Source organism: Nannobrachium achirus, assembly GCF_963921795.1.
Source record: "Nannobrachium achirus genome assembly, chromosome: 18".
Taxonomy (NCBI): Eukaryota; Metazoa; Chordata; class Actinopteri; order Myctophiformes; family Myctophidae; genus Nannobrachium; species Nannobrachium achirus.
In genome coordinates, this window is record NC_137825.1 from 43,277,496 (window position 1) to 43,300,739 (window position 23,244).

Here is a 23,244-nt window from a genome sequence, read left to right on the forward strand (position 1 = left end):
GCGTGGTGACACACTACGTTCCTATAATGTCAACTCTCACACTTTGACCTCACTGTAAGTCAACTCCATCTTGGTCCACTTCCGTCAAGGCGGTCATGGGGGTCATGGGGGTCTCACACTTGTCGTCCGTGCTGACGAGGCTGTACTGACCGGCCTCCATGTCCCTGGAGGGCTGCTTCAACCGGCTCCTCAAGGTGTGGTGGATGAAACCCAGGGGAACGGGCAGCGTGGCAAATACTATCAGCAGAGAGAGGACGGCCAGAGCCCAGTCCGGATAGTCCAGAGTAACCTCGGTTGCCTGGAGAACAGAAACACGCATAGGGCTGTCACGATTATGACATTTTACATGACGATTAATAAGAGTAACTGAGACGAACTTACCAGACTGTAAAACACAAACTAGACGTTTTTAATCTGTTAAGTTCTTAATGCAATCCCCCCTCATTTTGTTGAATTCGATTTTTTTTACTTAACTCATTATGAATTATAAGACATACCGGTAATACTTTTGGAAAGTGGAAAAACTGTTTATCTCCAACTAGCCTTACATTAAGCCAGCCCTGCAGTGGCTTCCGCATTGTGGCTTTACGGCTGCAGGGAGCGTCTTACCGACTATACAGACAGGTCGGGGGTATGGTCTGCAAAGCTGCTATTGCGGCTCTACACATGCACAAATGCGAAATATAGCTTCCGGACAAGTTCTACAAGGTTTATGCGACTTGTCTGGAAGCCTTGTTTAATGTATTAGTCCGTATTTTTAAATAAAATGAGTTTTTACCAAGTGTGTGTCGATTCCAAATCGAGCATCTCTGATTTGGTTAAAGATGGCTGCACTTATCACGTGACGTTCATCCATTCCCGCATTCGCTCATACAAGGACATGACATATGTGTATACGGAAGAATGCACAATAATGCTTCCAGCCACCAACGGGCCCTGTTGCAGCTAACATTGTAGCAAACGAGGAAAAGCAGTACACTTGGTAAAAACAAATTTTATTAAAAAATACGGACTAATACATTAAACAAGGCTTCCGGACAAGTCGCATACATCTTGCAGAACTTCTGCGATGTGCTATATTTCGCATGTTTGTGCATGTGTAGAGTCGCAATTGCAGTTTTGACGACGATGCCTGTCTGACTAGTCGGTAAGATGCTCCCTGCAGCCGTAAAGCCACAATGCGGAAGCCACTGCAGGATCAGCTTAATGTAAGGCTAATCTCCAACAGTTTGTGGAACAACAGTATAAGTTTGTGGTTTACAGTCTGGAAAAAAAAAAAATATATAAAAAATATATATATATATATATATATATATATATATATATTCAAAAAATATAGACTTGGACTGTTATTCGTCTCAGGTAAACAATTTAATTGTGTTTTTGATGTTGACAATTACATTCCTGTTTGGCTTGTAGGCTTTGAAGTTGCACATGGCAGATATGACACATAACCTAAATATCCAAAGAAATTACTTACATATTTGACAACTTTACACTTGAAAAAGAACATTGATAGTGGAAATACCGTGGCTGATCTACAAGCTCACAACGTGTCGCATCACGACGCATTGTGAGCTTGTAGATCTGCTATTTCCACAAATTGTTTTAATGTTTGAACATATATAAACATTTTTGTAAACGATTATGACGATTATCACAAATTATTTTTTTTGACGATTATGTAATAGTTGTGACAGCCCCTAAACACGCGGCATATGAATATAAGTGTGTGCCGCTCTCGTCTCGTTCATACAAAACTAAGTGCATGAATGAAACAACGGCAGCAGTTGTTGCGTCGATTAATCAAACAGTCATGTCAACGAGAGGAAGTAAAGTGAAAAAGAATGAATACGAGAAGAGAACGGACCAGCTTGTGAAGTTTTTCTGATATTTAAGATTACAAAAAGATGTAATGTGCATTAAATGTGACTTTATCAGATAAGCCCCAGAAGATTGACAATATATTTTCTTTTTATGACAGACAAAGCTTTGGAATATTTGTTTTAGTATACCAGAGATGTAATGCAATGCATGAAAGTGTGAAGTGCTCATTTAGGCCATGGCTACACAGAGCTGGATATTTCTGAAGCTAGACATTTATTTGTGCTGTTGGGGCTTGCAGCCACATGAAGCTGGATATTTCGGCCACGAAGCTGGATATTTTTTAAACCGGATAAATAAGTGAAGACATTGAAAAATATCCGATTCACTGGATCCGTGTAGACACGGTACCCGGATATCTCTTAAGACTTGACTGTGTGTGTGCTTGTCCCCCAGTGGAGGTCTGGGGACTTATCTTTCTCGTGTGGACCTAGATATTTTTCTATGTGGATATCTGAAAAACCGGGATATCTAAAAAATCCAGCTCCGTATAGCCATGGCCTTAGGCTGGGCACCAAAATCAAAGGCATCAATCAATCGGTCAGTCAATCATCATCCATGTCCATACCTGCTCTTCATTCCAGGACATGTACGTGGGCCGTTTGATGAACATGCGGATCAGGCTGGCTCCTAGCAGTCCCACCATGGCCAGCAGGCATACATACTTCCACAGGTATTTGTAAATGACACTGGGCCGCCAGCCCAGCATTACTTCAATGTCATCGAGGAACCTTTTCAAGCACACAGAGAGGTGGGTGTTTAGACCGGTAGGAAGGTGTAGGAACCCAATACATCTAATAAGGAACTGAATTGATCAGTGACAGGGAGGAGAAGCTTCCTATGTGGCTTAGATCAGTGGTGTCCCCAAATTATTTTGGGGGTTCCCCAGATAATCAAGTTAACTCTTATTCTGCCAGATGTTGTTATTTATTATTGGGTTTTGTGCCAGCAAAAGCACCTTACCTTTGCGATGTTATAGACAAAGATGTACTATTTTTTTTTTCATTATTATTTTTTAATTTTCTCCTTAGAGGTGTACCGTGGCTATATGAGCAGTAGAGGGCAGCCTCATGCAAGAATTAATGTTACAATGGTCTCAGTAGAATGCCGTAGGTCAAGGCAGCGCTACAGAGCAATAGATCCAGAGGAAATAACATGGAAGTGTTTTGTTACTCCATTGATGCTAATGTCCAGTGGGTTTTTGAGGATACTTTTACGGGAGCTGTTTCAACGGTATACACCCGCGCGACCCCTCATCAGTTTACAGACATCAAACCAAGGTACAAAAGAACGAGCCAAAGAACGTACAATTGGCGTCGAGCTTCTGTAAAAAATGGGGCGAGCGGGAATGTTCAATGCGTGGAAAGAGTTAATGTGCAACATTGTTTTCTCACTCAGCAGTAAACAAACCAAGGTACATTTTAAGTGTATAGAGGGTATCTGTACATTTCTAAAGTGACAGTTTGAGGACGTTTTAATACCTCTAAAATGACAAATCAAACATTAGCCAAATTATCAAATATTAGAGGCAGAAATTGTGAAAATAGCCGATCTACATGCTCACAACGCCTCGCAACGAGGCGTTGTGAGCATCTGCTATTTTCACAATACAACCGTGTTATACAAAATGTAATGCCTCCACTCTTAGTCGCGTCCTGAGAAGGTTGAAGACCACTGGCTTAGATTACAGGCTCTCACCTATCAGCTCCATACATCCAAGAGACACTGAACGTCTCAAACACCACGACAATGATGAGAGGCAGAGTGGCGGAGTAGTCGTCAAACATCGTCACAAAATAGTTCCCAGCGCGCTGGGTGAAGACCAGTCCGAGCAGAAAGCCAAGAATGCAGCTGAACACTGTGACACAAGAATGGAAACCACATGAACCCTCGTAGAATATTTTGTGAAGATAGGCGAACCTTTGGCGGAAATATGTGATCTACAAGCTGTTTTTGAATTTGAATGCTGAAAAGTGCATTTTTGATTTAATATCAAATGCATTTATATGTTCTTTCTTATGTTAACTTTATGAACTTAAATACAAATACATTGGACATAAAAAAGACAATACATTTTTAATACTAGTCATTAAGCTACTGCACTAATATAGACTGAAGTAATTAAAGCGGGTCATGTTCGCATGTTTGGAATTGTAACAGCTGAAATCAATATATCAGTATTCCTATATTAACCTGTGGGCCACATTAAGTGAATGGGGCCTTTTCCACCGGCAAAGAACCGGTTCCAGAACCAGTGCCGGTTCAACCTTCTTGGAACCTTGGTTCGTTCTTGCGAACAGGCTTGTGTACCAGATTGAACCATGATTGAACCAGAGGAACCAAGGATTTTGTGGTTCCCGTTTGGAACCAACTTTTACGGTTCGGAACCAACTCTGGTTCTCGGCGGAAAAGCTCACCTCTGGTTCATCCCATAGGCGGGAGAAAGAACCAGAACCGGTTCTTTGCCGGTGGAAAAGGCCCCTAAGTGAAGGTGGGGACATGCATGTGGCTCCAAGGCCTCCAGTTGCCCTTGTACTGTATGTAGACCCAAGGGGGTCGGTCTACCCAAGTATATAAGATTTAAGTGATTAACTGTATAATGTGTTGCCATGGGTTGCATTTCTATGTGTCGCTACGAAACAAATTTCCCGCAACATTTTATTTGACTTCAGGAGCAACCCTTTCGAGTCAAAAGGTTTACCTGTGAGTTTGGTCTTGTTCCTGGCCAGCACCTTGAAGTTGTCCGTGAGGGGGGCGAGGATGCCCTCCATGGTGCCAAACATGGTGCTGAGGCCCAGGTTGAGCAGCATGAGGAAGAACAGCGCTGACCAGAAGGGGCTGCCGGGCAGGAGGGACATGGCCTCCGTGAAGGCGATGAAGGCCAGACCCGTCCCCTCCACACCCTACACACAGAGCAAACACACACGTTTGAATGAGAGAGAAGCATGCATTAGAACAGGGGTTCTCAAACCTTTTTAAGGTTGTGACCCCCAAAATAAACATATATGAACTGGGGACCCACACCCTGACAAGCACTTGGAATTGTAGTGAGTTGGCTTTTTGAAAGTACCAGTTACGATGAAATAAAAAATTGAAAACCAGAGCTGTCTTTTGGTGGTTTTATTCAATATAGTAAAAAAGTGTGTGCACATTTGCAACCCAGCAGAAATGAACAGTGTTTCGGTCCAGGCAACAACGGAGAGGAGAAGGATAACACACGCATATAACAGCTTTTGGAACAGGAAGGGAGGGGGAAGGCCCTCCCGAACGGGGGTGTGAGTGAGTTACCATGGCAACGGGGCAACCTTGAGACATTGCAAAGGGTTTGTGAGAGGAGAAACTACTCCTCCTGATAGAGAAAACAGAAAATAGGTGAGATAAACCATAAACCGCCCTATGAACCAGTAGTCATAAACAAGTCACAACAAAACACTTAAGTTTACATCTGCATCATGAACGGAATGTGGAGTTAATGGACAGAGGCCAAAAGGTCAGAATCTGTACTCCCTTTTCACTGGAAAATCACACATAGTATGGAGAAAATAAGAGAGGGATGTTCCAACTGGCATTGTTAATTAGAAAATCCACATCAATTGGTATTACATTTAACGTAGAGAAAGAAGCCTGCAACAAAGCAGAGCGCCCGCAACACTCCAAATTAGATAATGTCTTTTCGGTGCACGGCTCAAAAGAACATGAGACAATGAAGAGGTTGCCAGCACTCAAGGAATCTCCTTTTAAGTTTTATTTAGTCAGCGTTAACGCGATAACGCTGACGAAGACCAACTGGTCGAAACGCGTCAGTTTTTCATTGTCCCGAGAGGTAAATAAAACGTTTTAAAAGGAGATTCCTTGAGTGCTGGCAACGTCTTCATTGTCTCATTACATTTAACGTGACTCGGTTCCACAGATAAATATTGTGAAAATAGCAGAGCTACATGCTCACGCCTCAGGCGTTGTGAACATGTAGATCTGCTATTCTCACAATGTTCGCCTCTTGCTTACTTAACATTTGACAGTTTGGTATTAAAACGGTCTTGAAAATCCTTAAATTGTCACTTTATAAATGTGCAGATACCCTGTATACACTTATGTTGGTTTGTTTACCGTTGAGTGAGACATTTCTTTTACATTAAGCTAATCATCTGGGGACCCCACAAAATAATTTGGGGACCCCACTTGGGGTCCCGACCCCAAGTTTGAGAACCACTGCGTTAGAACACTCTTTCCCAAACAGTAGGTCAGGACCCATTTGTGGGTCTTCGCGGACTTTACGAAGCGTTGTGCGATTGTAGATCTGCTGTTTTCACTAGTTTGGGTCCTGGGGAAACGTCTCTCTTTTGGGTCTCGGACCTGAAATGTTTGGGAACCACTGCATTAGAATATCCGCAACTTCAGTTGCGTTTATTCCCTTATTTTCAAATGTGGGTCATTTTGTTGTCATAATGTTGTTGTTTTTTTTAAGATACAGAGGGCAGAGAGGGTGGTCCCCAGTCAGGATTGACCTGAGGAAAAATGCGGTTGTATGGTGGTGGCCTGAACATCTATAATACCTGCGGTCCTATTTGTCGTATTCACCCCTTGCATAAAAAAGGAAAACATAAATGAATGTGACTCAGAATACAAATCAAGATGGTGGATGCCACTATGAGAATCCATCTTTACCTTCTGCATCTCTGCTTCCATGTCACAGTCTGTGAGTGAGCCGTTGAAATGCTTGCCGTGCTGTCTGAACCAAGACCTGTAGTCCTCCAGGGCCACAGAACTGGGGTCAGCCTGGATGAAGGCAGGTGCCATCATGTAGTCCCCGCCACCGCTCGACAACAGCCCGGGCAGCTTTTTCACATTGCTGAGAACGACAAGAAGGGGTAACTTTATGCAAACAGGCTAGTGGTGAGAAGTGAAAAAACACAGACCTGCTAGCGCGGCTAGAATGGGCTAGATGCTCGCTGGGTAGAAGGCTGCTGGCTACACTTAGGCCTGTCACAATTATTACATAACCGTCAAATCACTATTATTTTGTCATAATCCATAATGAAGAATACACATATTTTCAAACATTTAAAAAAATAGCGTGTGAGCTTGTAGATCGGCTATTTCCACTATCAATGTTCTTTTTTAAGTATAACGTTGTCAAATATTTCAGTCATTTCTTTAGGTTATGTGTCATATCTGCCATGTGCAACTTCAAAGCCCACAAGCCAAACAGAAAGGTAATTGTCAACGACAAAAACACAATTAAATCGTTAATCGCAATTATTTGAGTGAGAATGTCATGTAAAATGTCATAATCGTGACAGCCCTAGCTGCACTGTGTCGTTATGACATCATAGACCTGTGCATGTCGGTTTTGCAACATCAAATCGATGTATTTATTTGAGGCACAAATGCAGCTAGCATGACCTTTTCTATGTATTGAAAACATCCCATAGAGGAAGTCATATGATACTATATGCTCTATTGCTTTTGTCCTATAAAACCACAATATTTAACCTTGAATTTCAGCCATGACAAGCTCCGGCTGGACTTGAATCCTGCATCCAGCTGCTTCACACAGCTGTAAATTACTCAATCTTAAAATAAACCATAAGAAATATATTATTTAGGCTATGTGTATCCCTATGGTACTTTTGTTACTATGATTTTCTGTCTCACTTCTCGTGCTTTTAGCTGCCTGCATTCATGTATTTCATTGCAATTATTGCTTTAAGTGAGTGTAACTGATGGGCAGAGAGGGTGCAAGAGGTGGACACAGCAGGGATCGAACTGTCGCCATTGCAAACCATAAGGTCACCACACAAACCAACACCGACCGGTACGTCCCAGCATGATTATCGTTTAAATGATGAAAAGATCTAACACATACCTGGCTAGACATTCCATGGCTTTGTTCTTGGCGCGGAATCCCAGCACGGCGAACACGACGAGGGTGGCCAGCACCGAGGTGAGGAAGTTGATGAAGGAGACCGTGTAGGCGTCGCGGTGGCAGTTATTATTCTTAGGATTGTAGGAGGAGTAGGCGATGACGGATCCAAAGCCCAGGCCAAGGGCAAAGAAGACCTGCGTAGCCGCTTGCCGCCACACCTGCACGTCAGCCCAGATCTCCAGCTGTGGGTGTGCGTGCATGGCAGAACACGATGCGTAAGGGTAATCTCCACAACAGGACAAAAGAAACAAGCAATGTGCTATGAACTTTAAGCACAGCACACTCTGTAAATATACACAGGTTTCTCCCTGGGTTAGAAGCAAGATATGAGTCTTAGGTCATCTGCAATGAGTGGTCTTTTGAGCGGTTAGCAGCGCTCAAAAAGAGAGACCTGTAATTAGGGATGGGACGATAATCGTTATTATCGTTTATCGTGATAAAAAACAGATAATAATAATCGTATCGTGGAGATATTTATTTATCGTGAAATTATCCTCCGCCATGCACTGGGATCAATAAACTTTTATTTAACAAGCTGCAGAATCGGTACCATTTAAACCCTCTAATTGGTAAGAAGGACATGGAAATAACGTACTTGATACAATCTTTTCACTCTCTACCAAATCTCTTTGCCAAAAAAAGAGCCGATCTATCTGCAAATGTTCCGACCCCAGGATAATGATTGTTGGGGATATTTTGATTATCACGAAAATGTAACGCAATGTCTTTGGTCACAATAACCGTAACTTTCATATTGTCCCATTCCTAGAGCAGATGTGTTGTCGTGCACCGACCTTGGGGTAGAACATGTAGGTGATACCATCTAGGGCTCCGTCCAGCAGTAACCCTCTGATAAGGAAACACAGCAGCACCACATATGGGAAGACGGAGGAGAAATACATGACCTGAAAGAACACAGTGGGGATTAGGGCTGTCACAAATATTACATAATCTTCTAATGCAATTATTTGTCATAATCGTTTCCATGTTGAGAAATGTTCATTTTTTTTTTTTTAAGTAAAAAATACTACAAGCTCACAACGCGTCGCATGTTCTTTTTTAAGTATAAAGTTGTCAAATATGTCAGTAATTTCTTTGTATATTTAGGTTATGTGTCATATCTGCCATGTGCAACTTCAAAGCCTAAAAGCCAAAGAGAAATGTAATTGTCAACGACAAAAACACAATTAAATCGTTAATCGTAATTATTTGAGGGACAATTAATCGTCATGCAAAATGTCATAATCGTGACAGCCCTAGTGGGGATTAATACTACTATGACAAGCAGAGAAAGACACTTTGGCAATTACAACTTTATTATCAAATATTACAATTGAAAGATGCTCATACTTTTTCAAACATTTTCCAAAAATAGCAGAAATAGCAGATCTACAAGCGTCATGATGTGTTGTAAGCTTGTAGATCAACTATCCAACCATACAATCTTTGTATATTTAAGTTATTTGTCATAATCTGCCCTGTGAAATGTGTGATTACAAAGCCTAAAGGCCAAATTAAATTTGCATTCAGTGTTCAAAGCCAAAACCACAATTATTTGTATGACAATTAGTCGACAACTTAAATTTGTAATTGTGAGTTCCCAGCAGCTGTCAACAACATTGCATCTCTCTTATCCACCTGTTTCCGCGAGAATTTACAGTAGCATTATCTGTGGGACACTTCCGGTTAACAGCAGACATACAAGCTCACGTCGCGTCGCAGATGCAACCGTTGTGAGCTTGCAGATCACACTCGGCTGCGGCGCCGGAAGCTGCCGCACACCTTCTGCGCAATGCACGATGGGACGTTGGAAAGTTGTGGATATGGTGGTTCTGGTTCAAAATGGTTCACATTTTATGACATAGTATGCTGTGGTAGAATCCAGAAAATGTTACCTCAGCTCTCATAATAATGTACTTGAGTTTCAGTCAAATGAAGAGAAAAGTTCAAATGGCATTTTTTATTTACCTAGTATTTTCCAACGGTTTATCTTATCTTTGAAGGTCCCTGGTCCACATGGGTGTCTGTAGCGCAGCCTGAATGGTCAAATGTTTATCCGAAATAAATTATTATTCCCTCAAGCTGGGAATGCTATGTGACCGAAAGCTGAGAGTACATTAGAAGCTGAGGGAGCCTTGTAAGCATATCATATGGCTGCCATAGCAACTGCATGGTTCTACGGAATGTTTTGTAAAACCACATGATAAATGCACCCTGGTAAAAACGACTGACTCAAGAGTTGCAGCATTCTCTGATCTCCCAGTGACAATTCATTGAATGGGTCAGCTGCAACAGAGCTATTTGTATTTGTGTGAGATCAGGCGTGTGTGGGGGGGTGTCAATGACATTCCTGAAATTCCCAGAACCGTGGGAACCATGACCATGACCAGCTCAGTGGCCTTGTGGTTAGAGTGTCCGCCCTGAGACTGGGAGGTCGGGGGTTCAATTCCCCGGCCGGGTCATACCAAAGACTATAAAAATGGGACCCAAATGCCTCCCTGCTTGGCACTCAGCATCAAGGGTTGGATTGGGGGGGTTGATCACCACCAATGGGGGTCCAGGGACTGCAGATGGAAATTAGCCCACAGCGGGCTAAATCTGGCTCATTTACATTGAAGTGAAAACTGACATGTCCATTAATGAGCAAGGTCCCTGTCAAATAAACAGATCTTAACTCTTAACATACTAGGTTAAGCATATGACAAGGCTTACTGTAAGTCTACCTGGGAAGACCAATACATTGCTAGCCTATGAGCATCCCTCGCAATTTTGCACTTGTCTTGTACATGGGAGGCTCTCTCCATTCCGACATGTCGCCACTCCGAAATGGACTTCTTATTGTCGGAGTGGCGACACTCCCCATGGGCCTAAGGTTTAGGGTAGGGGTAGAGATAGGGTTAGTGTCGGAATGGAGACATGTCGGAAAGGAGACATGTCGGAGTGGAGAGATGCACCCCTTGTACATAGGGTGCACAAACCCATTATTGTATGCTGAATATTAAAGGGGGGCATTAAAATGAACGTGTCATGAATTCTTCTATTCTAAATTCTATTGTGAGGATATGTGTAGAGAGCTTGTGTGGTAAATAGCCACCAGCCTACGTGAAGCTCACTGAAATGTGTCCTTTCACATTATAGGCTGCATATTTTACAGCATGAGCTCTCAATACATAAGACAATGACAAGTGTTATTTTCACGTCCTCATCACAATAGAACAATAGGATTCAAGTTAAATATTCTCCCCCTTTGAGAGTCCAGTGTTGTACTAGTTTTACTAGTTTTATATGACAGCTTATAATTATATACCCTGCAAGTTATTTTACAGGATGAGCTTTTAATGAAGGCAAATTGCCTTGTTGACCTACATGAGCAAAACAAATCCACACATCCACACATGCAAAACGATGACCATTTGTCATCTGTGAAGTTGTGTGAACTAACAAGTGACAGACACTTCAATAAACTACAGGAAGTGCGATGTGTACATAGAGCTCAAGGAAGAGGCAAGCAGCTAAATCAACATGTAGCCTACAGAACAAGCCACAGTATTTCAATGCAGCATTCCACCATATCATGTGTAAGAAACACTGGATGGTGAATGTTTTTATCAATTGTCACACAGCTGTCAATCTATCTGTTACACACAGACTCAGGGGTTGAAAAATACACATAGAGATGACTGATTGTTTGTTGACAGGCCATGGACTAACTGGACACCACCAGTCCACACCTTCATTTACACGACCAATATGAGCCACCAGACTCCAAGTGACACACTGAGACACAGACAAAAATAGTCCTACACAAGTCAGTGAGTCAGTCAAGGCTGGGATGCTTAAAAGCACTAATTCCGCTTGGAACTGATCTGGAAATGCTTCAGATGTTTAAAGACGGGGTCTAATAATGGCGTCTGATGATGCCATATTGACACTGACATATCGCTGTGATGTCATATTGACTTCCAAATATAGTTATTATTTGCCTCTAAAATTAAAAACAATTCATAAAACATAACATATTTTAAAAAGTATAAAACTATATATATAAAACTATATATATATAAATAATAATCAGTGATAAATAATAAGCGATTTACTTCGGTCCAGTGGGTTTGCGAGATTAGCCCTGTATTCGTAACACAGAAACACACACACACACACACACACACACACACACACACACACACACACACACACACACACACACACACACCCTTTTCAGTACCACGCTATAAAATCATCTCCTCCTCCAGTGTTGTCCAACTTAGTGCCATGGGGGGAATATAGGCTTTCGTTCCGACCAAAGTTTGCTCTGCTGACTTCCGTTATTCTGAAGTTTGGTTGGATTGAAAACCACCGTGTGAAAAGTGTAACGATCTGCTCTTCACTTGACAGCACATCTGGACTGATAGGCATAACAGACCTTTGAGAATCATCTGCCAAAGCTGGTCAGACAAGTTACCTTAGCAGATGTCTTGATACCCTTAAACATCCCCAGGCACACGATGGTCCAGGCAGCCAGCAGGCAGCAGGTGCTATAAACGTTGAACTGTCCAGTCTCTTCGATGGAATCTGTGATGTCAAGGGCCTTCCGGTACCAGAAATATGTTGTGGGAGAGCTGGCTTCACATTCCTTAACTACAAGTTAAAAAAATATATATAACATTAACAAACAGAGACAGCTTTACTGAAATAATACTTTTAATCGTCTGAGACATGTCTTGGGGGCGGCTACTGTAAACAACAAGCATGCAAACTGATTAGAGTTGAAAAAGGTGAGACGCGTGAGGTGCGTGAGCAGCGATAGAAATACAGAACTGCTAGGGTCTGGGGGGAGGGGGGCTTCTGTGAGTAAAAAGCTGCTAGTTACACTATGTTGTTATGATGTCATAAACGTGTGCATGTCAGTTTTGCAATGTGGCAACAAAGCATGACTGCTCTTATTTATATAGTTTATTTATTTTAGCAGTGAAATTGCATGACCCTTTGATTCCTTAAAAACAACCCACATACTGTACTGTCTTCTAACAATTTCACCTCCAATTTCCAGCTACAAATCCAATTAAAGCGATAGTCCATCTCCAAAAAGGGTTCTATCAATAACTCAACCCATGGAGACTTGAATTAATGCATATCTTTTCATTTTTGTCGAAATTCCTATTCCTAACCAATAATTGGAAGACACTCTTTGTGTCTCCATAGTGTACAAAGGAGGTGCTTTGTGTCTCCCTAGGGAACCACTGATGGTCATCAAATTATTAATGATGTAGGTACCAGCCTTCTACACAGAAAGAACCTACTCCTGAAAAGAACCTACCTCTAGTCTAGTCATACACCATACATCACACTATCGCTTTGAGTAGGCATATATAACTACCGTAAATCCCCAATTAGTAGCCCGGGCGTTTATTTCGCAAAATGGGGTCGGACCCCGGGCGCTTAAAAGGGACCAGGCGGCTATTGGTAACAGGCTTTTATTTATTTTGGCACTGGCTAGCACTGGGCCATTATTTGGTAAATGTTTCTTTCTCAAACTATATAATAGGGGTAATAATCAAAATGTTATAATAAATGTTATTATTATTATTATTTTAATTGTTACCCACACCCAGAAAATAGCACATTGTGATCTATTAGACCAAACCTCATTTAAAAAATATCAAGAGTGTATTAATGCCTTTTAAAAAAAATATAGATACTATTATTTATACTAAGGGAATCTTTCTCCAAAATAATCAATTACCGCATGCCAGCAAAGACGCATCTACTCTGTAGTCAACGAGTCAACGACCCAATTAGCGCAGAAGTCCTGCAGCTGGTGCTCTGACTCGCTGACATGACCACTGAACAGCTCCACTATCCTGACATTAAACCATTATGGTATTGCATTATGATTAAGCCTTCTGCATTCCCCTTGAACCTCAAAATAATGGAGTACTTCTTCAAAATGCGGACTGGATAAAAAGAGGCAGCAACAGGTAATGAGTTATTCTGATCCAGCTGGCCTTTATTGGCCAGTCTTTCTCCATCACAACGTTTTGCCATTAAAGTAGCCTACTCACGCAAACTTTGCATTGTAGCAACGTTTTAGACAGTAATGAATGATGGTCAGTGCGCAGTGAGCAGCAGACTCCTTTTTTCCTCTCTCTTTTTTTGGAGTCCTTTGGCAATCTGTTCCCCGACGCACAGACAGTGCGTCCTGCGCGTCATGGTAGCGCAGCACTGGGCTGGGCTGGGCACCATATACATTTGGCTTAGAAGTGTCTGTCCACAGGGCTGTGAGCTTGTAGATTTGCTGTTTTCAGCACACTACCGTCATGCAACATATGACCCGTAGCGACGCACAGCGAGTGCGGTGCGTGCTGTCACAGCACTGCTGTGAGCTTGTAGATTTGCTGTTTTCAGCGCACCACTGCCATGCAACATAAATGACCAGTTAAGTTGAATAAATAGCAAATAATACCAAACAACCAAACAAATAATAGCCCGGGCTCTTACATAAAACATAATAAGGATAATATTAATTGCAAATAACGGCCCAGGCGCTTATACAAACCGTGCGCTTATTTGAAACAGGCGTTTATTGCGCAAAATGGGGTCAGACCCCGGGCGGATATATGGGACCCGGCGGCAGTTTGCCACCGGGCGATTAATTGGGGATTTACGGTATCTCATTTCGAGTAGACACGCTTTCCTCTTTTGTAGTTTATTTACCCCCCATAAATTATCATTGGTTGTGCATTGGATCATGTAACCTACATGATCCAATGCACAACCAATGATAATCTACCTTTGTTTCAAAAAGCAAATTGACAAGTTTGCATAATTATGAGAAACAATCAAGAGCTACATGTTTTGTTAAATTGGGTACCTGTTACGTTTCCATGTTCAGGACACTTTTCCCAAGGCAGAGGGTACTGAAATGAGCTCCCGAGGTAGAAGATGCTCCATCCGATGATGACATTGTAGTAGAGAGCCACAAAGGAACACACCTGTTGGCATGACAGAGCATGAGCAGGTTCCAAGGAAGCTTAATGCCATTCATTAATTATATCCAGTGGCACTCAACCAGTTGTACCGGTATGTGGAAACCTAATTAGCCTATTCCAAGAAGTAAGGACCACATTCTTACATAACCCCACTTATCTCTATCAAAGTTGGTCTCCTTCCATAACCCAAATGTTGGGAGCCAAACCACTGGTTGAGAAACGCTGACCTAGACGTTTTACTTAATACATAATTGTGGCCTCAGTCAGACGACGCATTATTTAGCAAGGTATAATACATGTTACAGAACTTAAGATAGTCTACTCTAAGGTGTAAATATACAGTATGATATCCTGAGAGTAAGAATGATGTTGTTTGTTGATGCTTGTTATTTTTCTTTTACATATCTCTGTACTGGACTAGATGGATTAATTTCCCATAAAATCTTAAACCTTTATGTTTGTTTAAGGGTAAGACTTCTGCCTAGGTAACTTGTCTCTCAACGGTCCGTTTTGAATTTGGCTGGGTGTACGAGTAGAAAGCGTGGAGCAGTTATCATTTTATACGAACAACCAAGACTAAGGAGGTTTTCAATCCAACTAAACACCACACCTAGGGTTGGCAAACAGCCCACCATTCACAACCCAAATATTGACCACAGCCACAAACAAATTGGACTCGCGGGACAATGAGCATTTTCGGCTCACCACACAGCTGGAGTAGCCAATCCCGGCGAGCCTGGGGGAGATGTACTTCCACACTCCGATGCTGCCCTGACGGATGGACTGCCCGGCCGCCAGCTCCAGGAAGAACAATGGAATTCCCACAATCAACATCAGTAGCACATATAGGAGGAGGAAAGCTCCTGATCAGAGACGATAAAAGGTGTTAATAAAAAAAGTTGCTGGCGGAGATGGGTCATGCTTATTGGTACCTCAGTGGGTGTCCAGTATTTGTACATGACATGTGCTTTGTTGCTGCTCTCTTGTACCGTAACATCACTAATAATGTTTATGTAACAATTAATAACATGGAAAGCAAGAAATATCACAAACTAGCTCCCCGGCCAGTGCAAGGGTTGGCATGGCAACTAAACGTCATGGAAATAAAAAGGCATGTCTGTCTTTGACCAATTTGATTGCTTGGCTTAAACTACCCATACATTTTATTTCATGACCCATATACATTAGTTTGACCGTAAGAACATGTGACATCTACAGAGATGTTCACAAATCCAAGACACCACAAACGGCCATTGCTGGTGAAGGTTTCAGGAGTGCGCATGGAATGTTAGCTTATCATCATTCTCTTGAAACAGTCTCATGATCGCTTACGCTTCTGAAGAGGGACAGACCGAGTGGGGGGGGACGCCCACTCGGTCTGTCCCTCTTCAGAAGCGTCTTTGACGATGGCTTGCCAGATTGGCTTATCATAAACAGAATAATAATCATTGTTTAGTTAATATCATCACTGACTGTCTTCCATCCTATGTTCAAGGGCATTTGGGGAGAACAAAACATAAAAGTCACTTCAGCTTTGTACTGTATGTGTCCGAGTTTGATTATCAATTATTTATTGGCTTGAGTACGGTACTTGATCATATTTACAGATAATGTTCAATTCAAAATACACAGTTACACACATGACAGACTTAAAAGAGATATGGCAAGTTCTACTTCTCTATGTGCTAACATGTCCAAATTGAGGCAGCCAGTTGACCTACTTTCTTCAAATTGACAGAATAAATTGCTTTTTCAATGTCGTCATTGCTGATAAGTGTGCAGCAGAGTACAAATGCTGTTGTTGGCCATTCAACTGCACATTCGTGAAGGGTTTACATAGTGCTCTAAAGCAAGGCATACAACATACAAACATGCACTAATACCGGTATATTGACACGGCTGCGTCCTCACCTCCTCCGTTTTGATGGCACAAATATGGAAACCTCCACACATTGCCGAGGCCGACACTGAATCCAACCTGTGCCAGGAAATATTCTATTTTACTGTTCCATCCATCTCTAGCAGGGGGCTCTGATGTCTCCACCGGACCGCTGCCCTCTGGAGCGGAGGCAGTCACCTCTGACCCTGGCATGCCATTGCCAACCCTGTCATCATCACAGGGTAAGGGCTGCTTCTCTTCCATCTAAGGTAAGGGGATACAATGTGTACACATTTACGTCGTGTTATTTTGCCAGATAAAGCAACTGATTGTCTGGAATCTGTACATAAGCAAGATAGTAAAAAATGTATTTATCCTGCATTTTCTCTGCACAGACAGTTTGCAACAAAAAGAGGCCTTTTCTCATATATATGAGATGTTCAATATCTTAAGGCTGAAAAGAGAGCCGCAGTGATATCTGTGTTCAAGTTCTACAGCGGACCAGCAACACTTTCATTTCTTCACGGACCACAACAAGCAGCCAGATGTGGGCTGTGGCCATAGTTCGTTGCGTGCCACACATATTAAACCACTCTCCACTCACCTGCAGCAGCATAGGGGCCGGGGTAATGGCAAATAGGCAAAGCAAGTTAAATTCATCATGAAAGCACCCCTACCCTGTATGAGACTTCACCCATAAAATGCACAAAATACATAGGGGTAAACAATGCACAAGCGGTGCTGATGCTCTCACCTGATTACGTGGGAACTTAAATGATCGAGCGGAACCAGTTCAAAATCAGATATCCAAATAAAAGTCCACGTGAAAGATAGACACGTGGAGGTCTTCTATAGTGTTCTGTCAGATACAGACCAGGAAGAACATGTGCTGCAACAATGTGTCGTGCCGATTCTTATCAGATGACTGAGTATTAACATAACGTTCCTTCCCTTTGTTTATCCACGCGTGTGTACCGATATTCACGCGTGGTCCACGCAGCGTGGACTCAACGTATACGAATAACTGTTATTATTATGTTCTTAGCGCCTCACATCTGGATGCATGCCGCAAGCGCCGTGGATGGGTGTTTCTTTTTCTTGCTTTCTTCCGCATGATGCAATGATGAATGAACACTGACTCCTCCCCTCGCATGAACTAGCTTTAACGTCATACTTCATAGTTGGACTTGGATGGATACTTGGATAGCATAAAACAAGCAAGTGTAACAAACACTAGATTAACTAGGCTACATTATGGCAGGTTGTTCTGTCATTGAGCGAATTCAAGTGCTGAAATAATGGGTTAAAAGCTTTATATATTAACTCTATGGTTAAAACTAAGTTATACTGAATGAGTTATGCGCGTTGACTTGACTTTCTGCCCGGCTTTAACGTTAAATAGGCAACACGTGTCAAAAACACATTTTCCTTCTTCCTTTGTTTCGACTCCTTTTAATTATCTAAATAACAGTAATGCAGAGACTGGTGGTGTCTGGTGTTGACACCTGTCATGCTTATCATGATACATGTGTTAATAGGATTTTCATCCTAAATTAGTATAGTCTGCTATAAGGCAGATTTTTTTTATGCTGTTAGATTTACTTTATTTATTTAGAAATGATTCTTGGTTTGCTATATATTATGCTTTGTATATTAGGCTAATAATAAGTCGCAAAATGCGCACGGGTCTGCCACGTAAGCCAACACCAGCTCCATAAAATGTGTTATTATAGCCTAAACAACAATATGGCTACAATTAGGCCTACATGAATAGACAGCATTTGTCAGCATCAGCAATGGCATGCATTCAACGAACGTGATAAATACCTTTACGCATCAAATTCTACAGATTCCTCTAAAGATTCGTCTAAAGTTTTCTCTTCAAATGTCCTCAGTGACACACAAGCCAAAGTCAAACATGCCAGTGCGCTGTGAAGCTATACTTCAGCGGACTCCGCCTCTGAGTGCCAGCCCTGTCTGCTACATCCTATCGGAGAATATTTTGAAATTTGATCTTCACAGTTCACACCAAACGCGGCAACGCCTACTTGAGTAAAGTACATTTACTCAAGTAGGCCTGGCTACTGTACTTAAGTACTCTTTTGAGATAGGCTTACTTTTACTTTTACTGGAGTAGGGGGAGAGTGGGTAAACTGAGACACTTACCATAAAAACACAAAAACCTGGTTAACCAGGTTAAATATACAAACATTTATATAGCAGATTTTTTTATTTCCACCCAATTTGGGCAGAAAGAAAAAAGGGGGAAAAAAACGATTAAAAATTGATAAAAGTGTTTACCAAACTTTTCTCAGTTGATCCTTATGTAGATGTTTCCTGTAGAATCAATTTCTGCAAAGTATATTGTTGCATAACTAATGAGTCAGAGATAATTAGCATATGCTAATTATCTAATTCATTGTGCACAATACAACATATATTGTATATAAGTTTGGTACAACCAAACGATATTGGGTGTTATGAGCTTCAGTCCGTGCTACTTCAACTGTTAAGCAGTCAGTGTACCATCCTGAACCCGACACAGGGGTCCTAATTTCTCAATGGAAGACCACTTCCAACCACTGCCTGCAGGACAGGTAGGTCTATCATCATACTGTTTGTTTTTTATTCATTCAAACAAGTTCCGGAATGCAGCTTTAACGACATCTTGTGGCTTGTATATGCATGTTCGCATGCGCTCTATGTTCAGAAATCTCAGGTATTAAAGCTGCGCCCTAGGCAAGGTCTGTCACTCACTGTTGTTGTAGATATGGTAACGGGTGATTTTAGGATCAGACCTTTAAGGGAGCACAAGTAGCCCCTGAAGCCATTAGTTCCCAAACTGTTTAATACTAGGCTCTATCTAATTCTATGCACAGCAGCAGCCATATTGGCAAGAAGCGTGGGCCCCCGCCCCCCTTCCTTAAACTTCCTTCACAGGTGTTACCAGTGATACTGATCTGTTGTTCTATTTAGTGTAACACAGTGTTTCTCAAAGTTTTAATTTCAAGGACCCCATTATAACTCTGAGAGTGTTCAAGTGAAGTGAACACACATGAAACTAGAAGCAGTGCTCTTCCGAGCACAGGTCTCCACCAGGCCACACAAATCGGCCTGTTATAGCGCCACCATGAGGCTGATTTAAAAAATGTGGGGCAGAGGTTCTGAATTAGCATCCAGGGAGTGTGTGTGCTCAGTTTGGCAGCGATTGGGCCAACGGCGCCGGAGATTAGCTGGTAACAACCAGGCCACACAAATCGGCCTGTTATAGCGCCACCATGAGGCTGATTTGAAAAATGTGGGGCAGAGGTTCTAGATTGGCATCCAGGGAGTGTGTGTGCTCAGTTTGGCAGCGATCGGGCCAACGGTGACTGAGATTAGCTGTTCACAAACTGCGAGGACGCACGGACGCACGCACGCACGGACGCACGGACGGACGGACGGACGGACGGAGGGGAAAACATACTCTCCCTCAGCCTTCGGCTGGTGGAGACAATGAACACTGAGTTACACACCCATAAGCGGGCATTTGGAACGCCCTCAAGGAACCATGAGGGTCTCTGCCTGGACCACACTTTGACACGTTTCCAGTGAGCCAACATGCAGAGTATCAGCATCTAGGCCTGGCTCTGTTTGACCAGAATGGAACCAAGCCTTCATTATCATTGGCAACACCTGTGAAGGAAATAAAGTTTCTTACTTATTTCAAATTATTTGAAATACACTTGGACGTGTGTAGCAAAAAGCATTCCTTTCTTTACAGTACTCTAATATAAGAAGACAGCCAGTCAAAGAGAAAGGGTGATATCATGTGTCTAAGACTGAGAGAACAAAAGAAGAAGTTGAATTTGAGGTGTGTGTGTGTGTGTGTGTGTGTGTGTGTGTGGAGAGAGAGAGAGAGAGGGAGGGAGGGAGAGAGAAATGACATTTTTATCTCTAAGGTGGAGTGGACTGGGCTGGGCTGAACACGGTGACACACCTCCACTTTGACAAATGTTTTAATCGCTGGAGAGGAAAGACAGGTATGAGGATAGAGCCACACTGCTATTAACCCCGTTAGGAGGCACTCACACTCACTGACATAAGACTGTTGACGTAATCGGATCCAAAATATTTGGGGGCAAGTAACCGGTAAGTTGATCTCAAAAATCATTTCTGAGATAGGTCTCTTTTATTGATTGTGAACTTAATATATTGTGGTTAGGCACATTGATTGATTGATTGAATGAATAACCGCACAGGTACACAGTCATACGTTTGGGCTAAAAGGATAAAACAACAAAAGACCTTGTGGTCCTATGTATGTATATTGAGAGGCCTTGTAATTCCTGGATTCCTTTATGCTACTATACTCAGTAATACAGTAATGTCAGTAATACATTTAGGTTGGCAGAAATTGTCTCACAAATTGTCATATCTGTATGTAGCATTACATTACATTTCACTGTCACCAGGATAAATTAAACATTTATGTGATGTCTGTGACAACCATTTTTCACTAAAACAATGAACTGACAACCTCTCACCTCTCTTGAGCGTATGTAATAGTTGACATATACAGTATGTATCAATGTGTGTATCTGTGTAATGTATGAGTCACCCAGAGACAATCTGCCCCAAAAAGTCCCTAAGAATTAGCTGTCTTCATTGCTGAAGTGTTTGTGTTGTCTACAAATGTAAGCATTCTTGGGATTGTGCAGTCTCATGTGATTGAATGACTGACTGAATACTTTATAAACAGTTTTGCAAAAACAAAGCAAGTACAGTTCGATACAAGATCTGCTAAGATGATTTTAAACCCAATAAAGCACTATATGGCTTCTTTCCATTGGGGTCCTTTGTACTCAATTCATCGAAACATTTAATGACAATGACACATGTATTATGAACACATGTATTATGGACAAAACCAGTCTTTAACTTATGCTAACTCAAATTGCCTTGCTCCTCAGACATTCTATTTTAAAGAAACATGCTGTTGTCAGTTCCACCTTTAGCCACAACGTATAGTTGTATTAAAGGATGTATAAAGTGAGTGACGTGCCAAGGAGATTAGGGGGGAAACTGTCATGAAGTCATTTGGGCGATACTCTAGTTTGGTTTGAAACAGCATTCTAAGAAATGACCACTGGGACACCGACACATGGTATTGTTGTCAGACTGGTTGGGCTGGTCATTCACAGTATGTATGCATGGGCTTACTGAATAAGAAACTGAAAAGCAAAAGAGATTGAGGCAGGGAGATTGAGAATAAGGAAACATGTGTATTAGGATGTTTTGACTTTCCAACATTCTGTCTGGCAATATTTTCTCTAGTGCTGGATAAGTCAAAGTACTGTATTCCAGAGGAAACCAGGGTTGGAAAGAGTATTAGAATATCCCTGTAGAAATACTGTTTCTTGACCTAAATATTACTCAAGTAGAAGTAAGTTGAAAACTACCGTACTCAAATAAAAGCAGTTCCCTTGAAGATTCTGAGCAACAGTTACGTAGCTCCATATTGTCACTGTGAAATGGTAAATGTGATATTAATGTGTCCAATCCTCTTCAATTTGGTGGTGCTCTTGAAAGTAGTACAATTTTGTCTTCAAGAGAAAAGTAACTTGTTACAGTAACTAATTACTGTAACAAGAATACTTGTAATGAGTTCCTTTCACCCCTGGCTGAAACACTAAGGATAATACATACACAAAAGCAGCAATCATGCGTCACAGTTGCAAACAAACTCCCATTCAATTCACAGTTACATAACAGTAGTTTGCACTTGCTCATTTGATCCTTTAGTGTGGAAGGCTACCTTCAAATGACTCATATGGCAATTGGCTGTCAATAACAAATGAACTGTCTACTTCTACATGTATGAGTGGAGCAAAGGTCCTTTGACTGCAACACCCACTGTAATAACTGAATGATACAAATAATTGATTCTTACCTGCAGCATCCCTGCCTTCACTCGTCTCTCCTCCTCTCCTCTCCTCTCCCCTCCCACCCTGTCCTGTGTTTTAGGATAGGCAGGAAACATTCAAGCAGCAGCCCGGGCACACAGAGGATGATCAAAATGTCACAATACGTTGTCAATGTAAGAGCTGTCATTTACAGTATATTTGAACAAAAACAAGGACATTTGCACAAACCAGTTTCCTCAGAGACTATTTCTTTTTACGCTCGGGCACTCTAAGGCTTAATATGTATATGTATATGTATATGTATATATAATATCTCAACCCACTATATGTATGTTATATGTATGTACAGTCTATAGACCAATCGCAGCAAACCACAAAGCTAAGATGCTGCTACGCCTCCAGCTATCATGCTTCTAAACCTAGCACATGAGCACATCATTGGTGCTTCATTCACAAACTGAAACATTCTATCCAGCTACAGAAGATTGCACAGGGAAGCCACCCTGTTATTAGACCCTGTCTTGTTTTCTACTCACTGGATGGAATGCTGCAGTTAAGAACCCCTTTATCTGGAAAGCATGCAGCACAGTACCCCAGTTAATTGGCAAAAACAGAGAGAATTGTTTTGAAATATATATATAAAGATAAAGATGCCTGTTA

The 23,244-nt window shown here is 41.8% G+C and overlaps 1 protein-coding gene across 1 annotated transcript; it reads right to left on the reverse strand.

Moving 5' to 3' along the window:
• Positions 1 to 49: 49 nt before the first annotated feature.
• Positions 50 to 17,294, reverse strand: LOC308303125 (sodium-dependent neutral amino acid transporter B(0)AT2-like; the record flags this gene model as incomplete). The annotated part of the gene is made up of 12 exons (XM_080747448.1): positions 50 to 298; positions 2,453 to 2,615; positions 3,583 to 3,742; positions 4,586 to 4,787; positions 6,550 to 6,733; positions 7,751 to 7,992; positions 8,605 to 8,715; positions 12,273 to 12,448; positions 14,682 to 14,802; positions 15,505 to 15,662; positions 16,711 to 16,942; positions 17,283 to 17,294. 12 exons carry the CDS (start codon positions 17,292 to 17,294, stop codon positions 50 to 52), a joined length of 2,010 nt encoding a protein of 669 aa, XP_080603574.1.
• Positions 17,295 to 23,244: the final 5,950 nt, after the last annotated feature.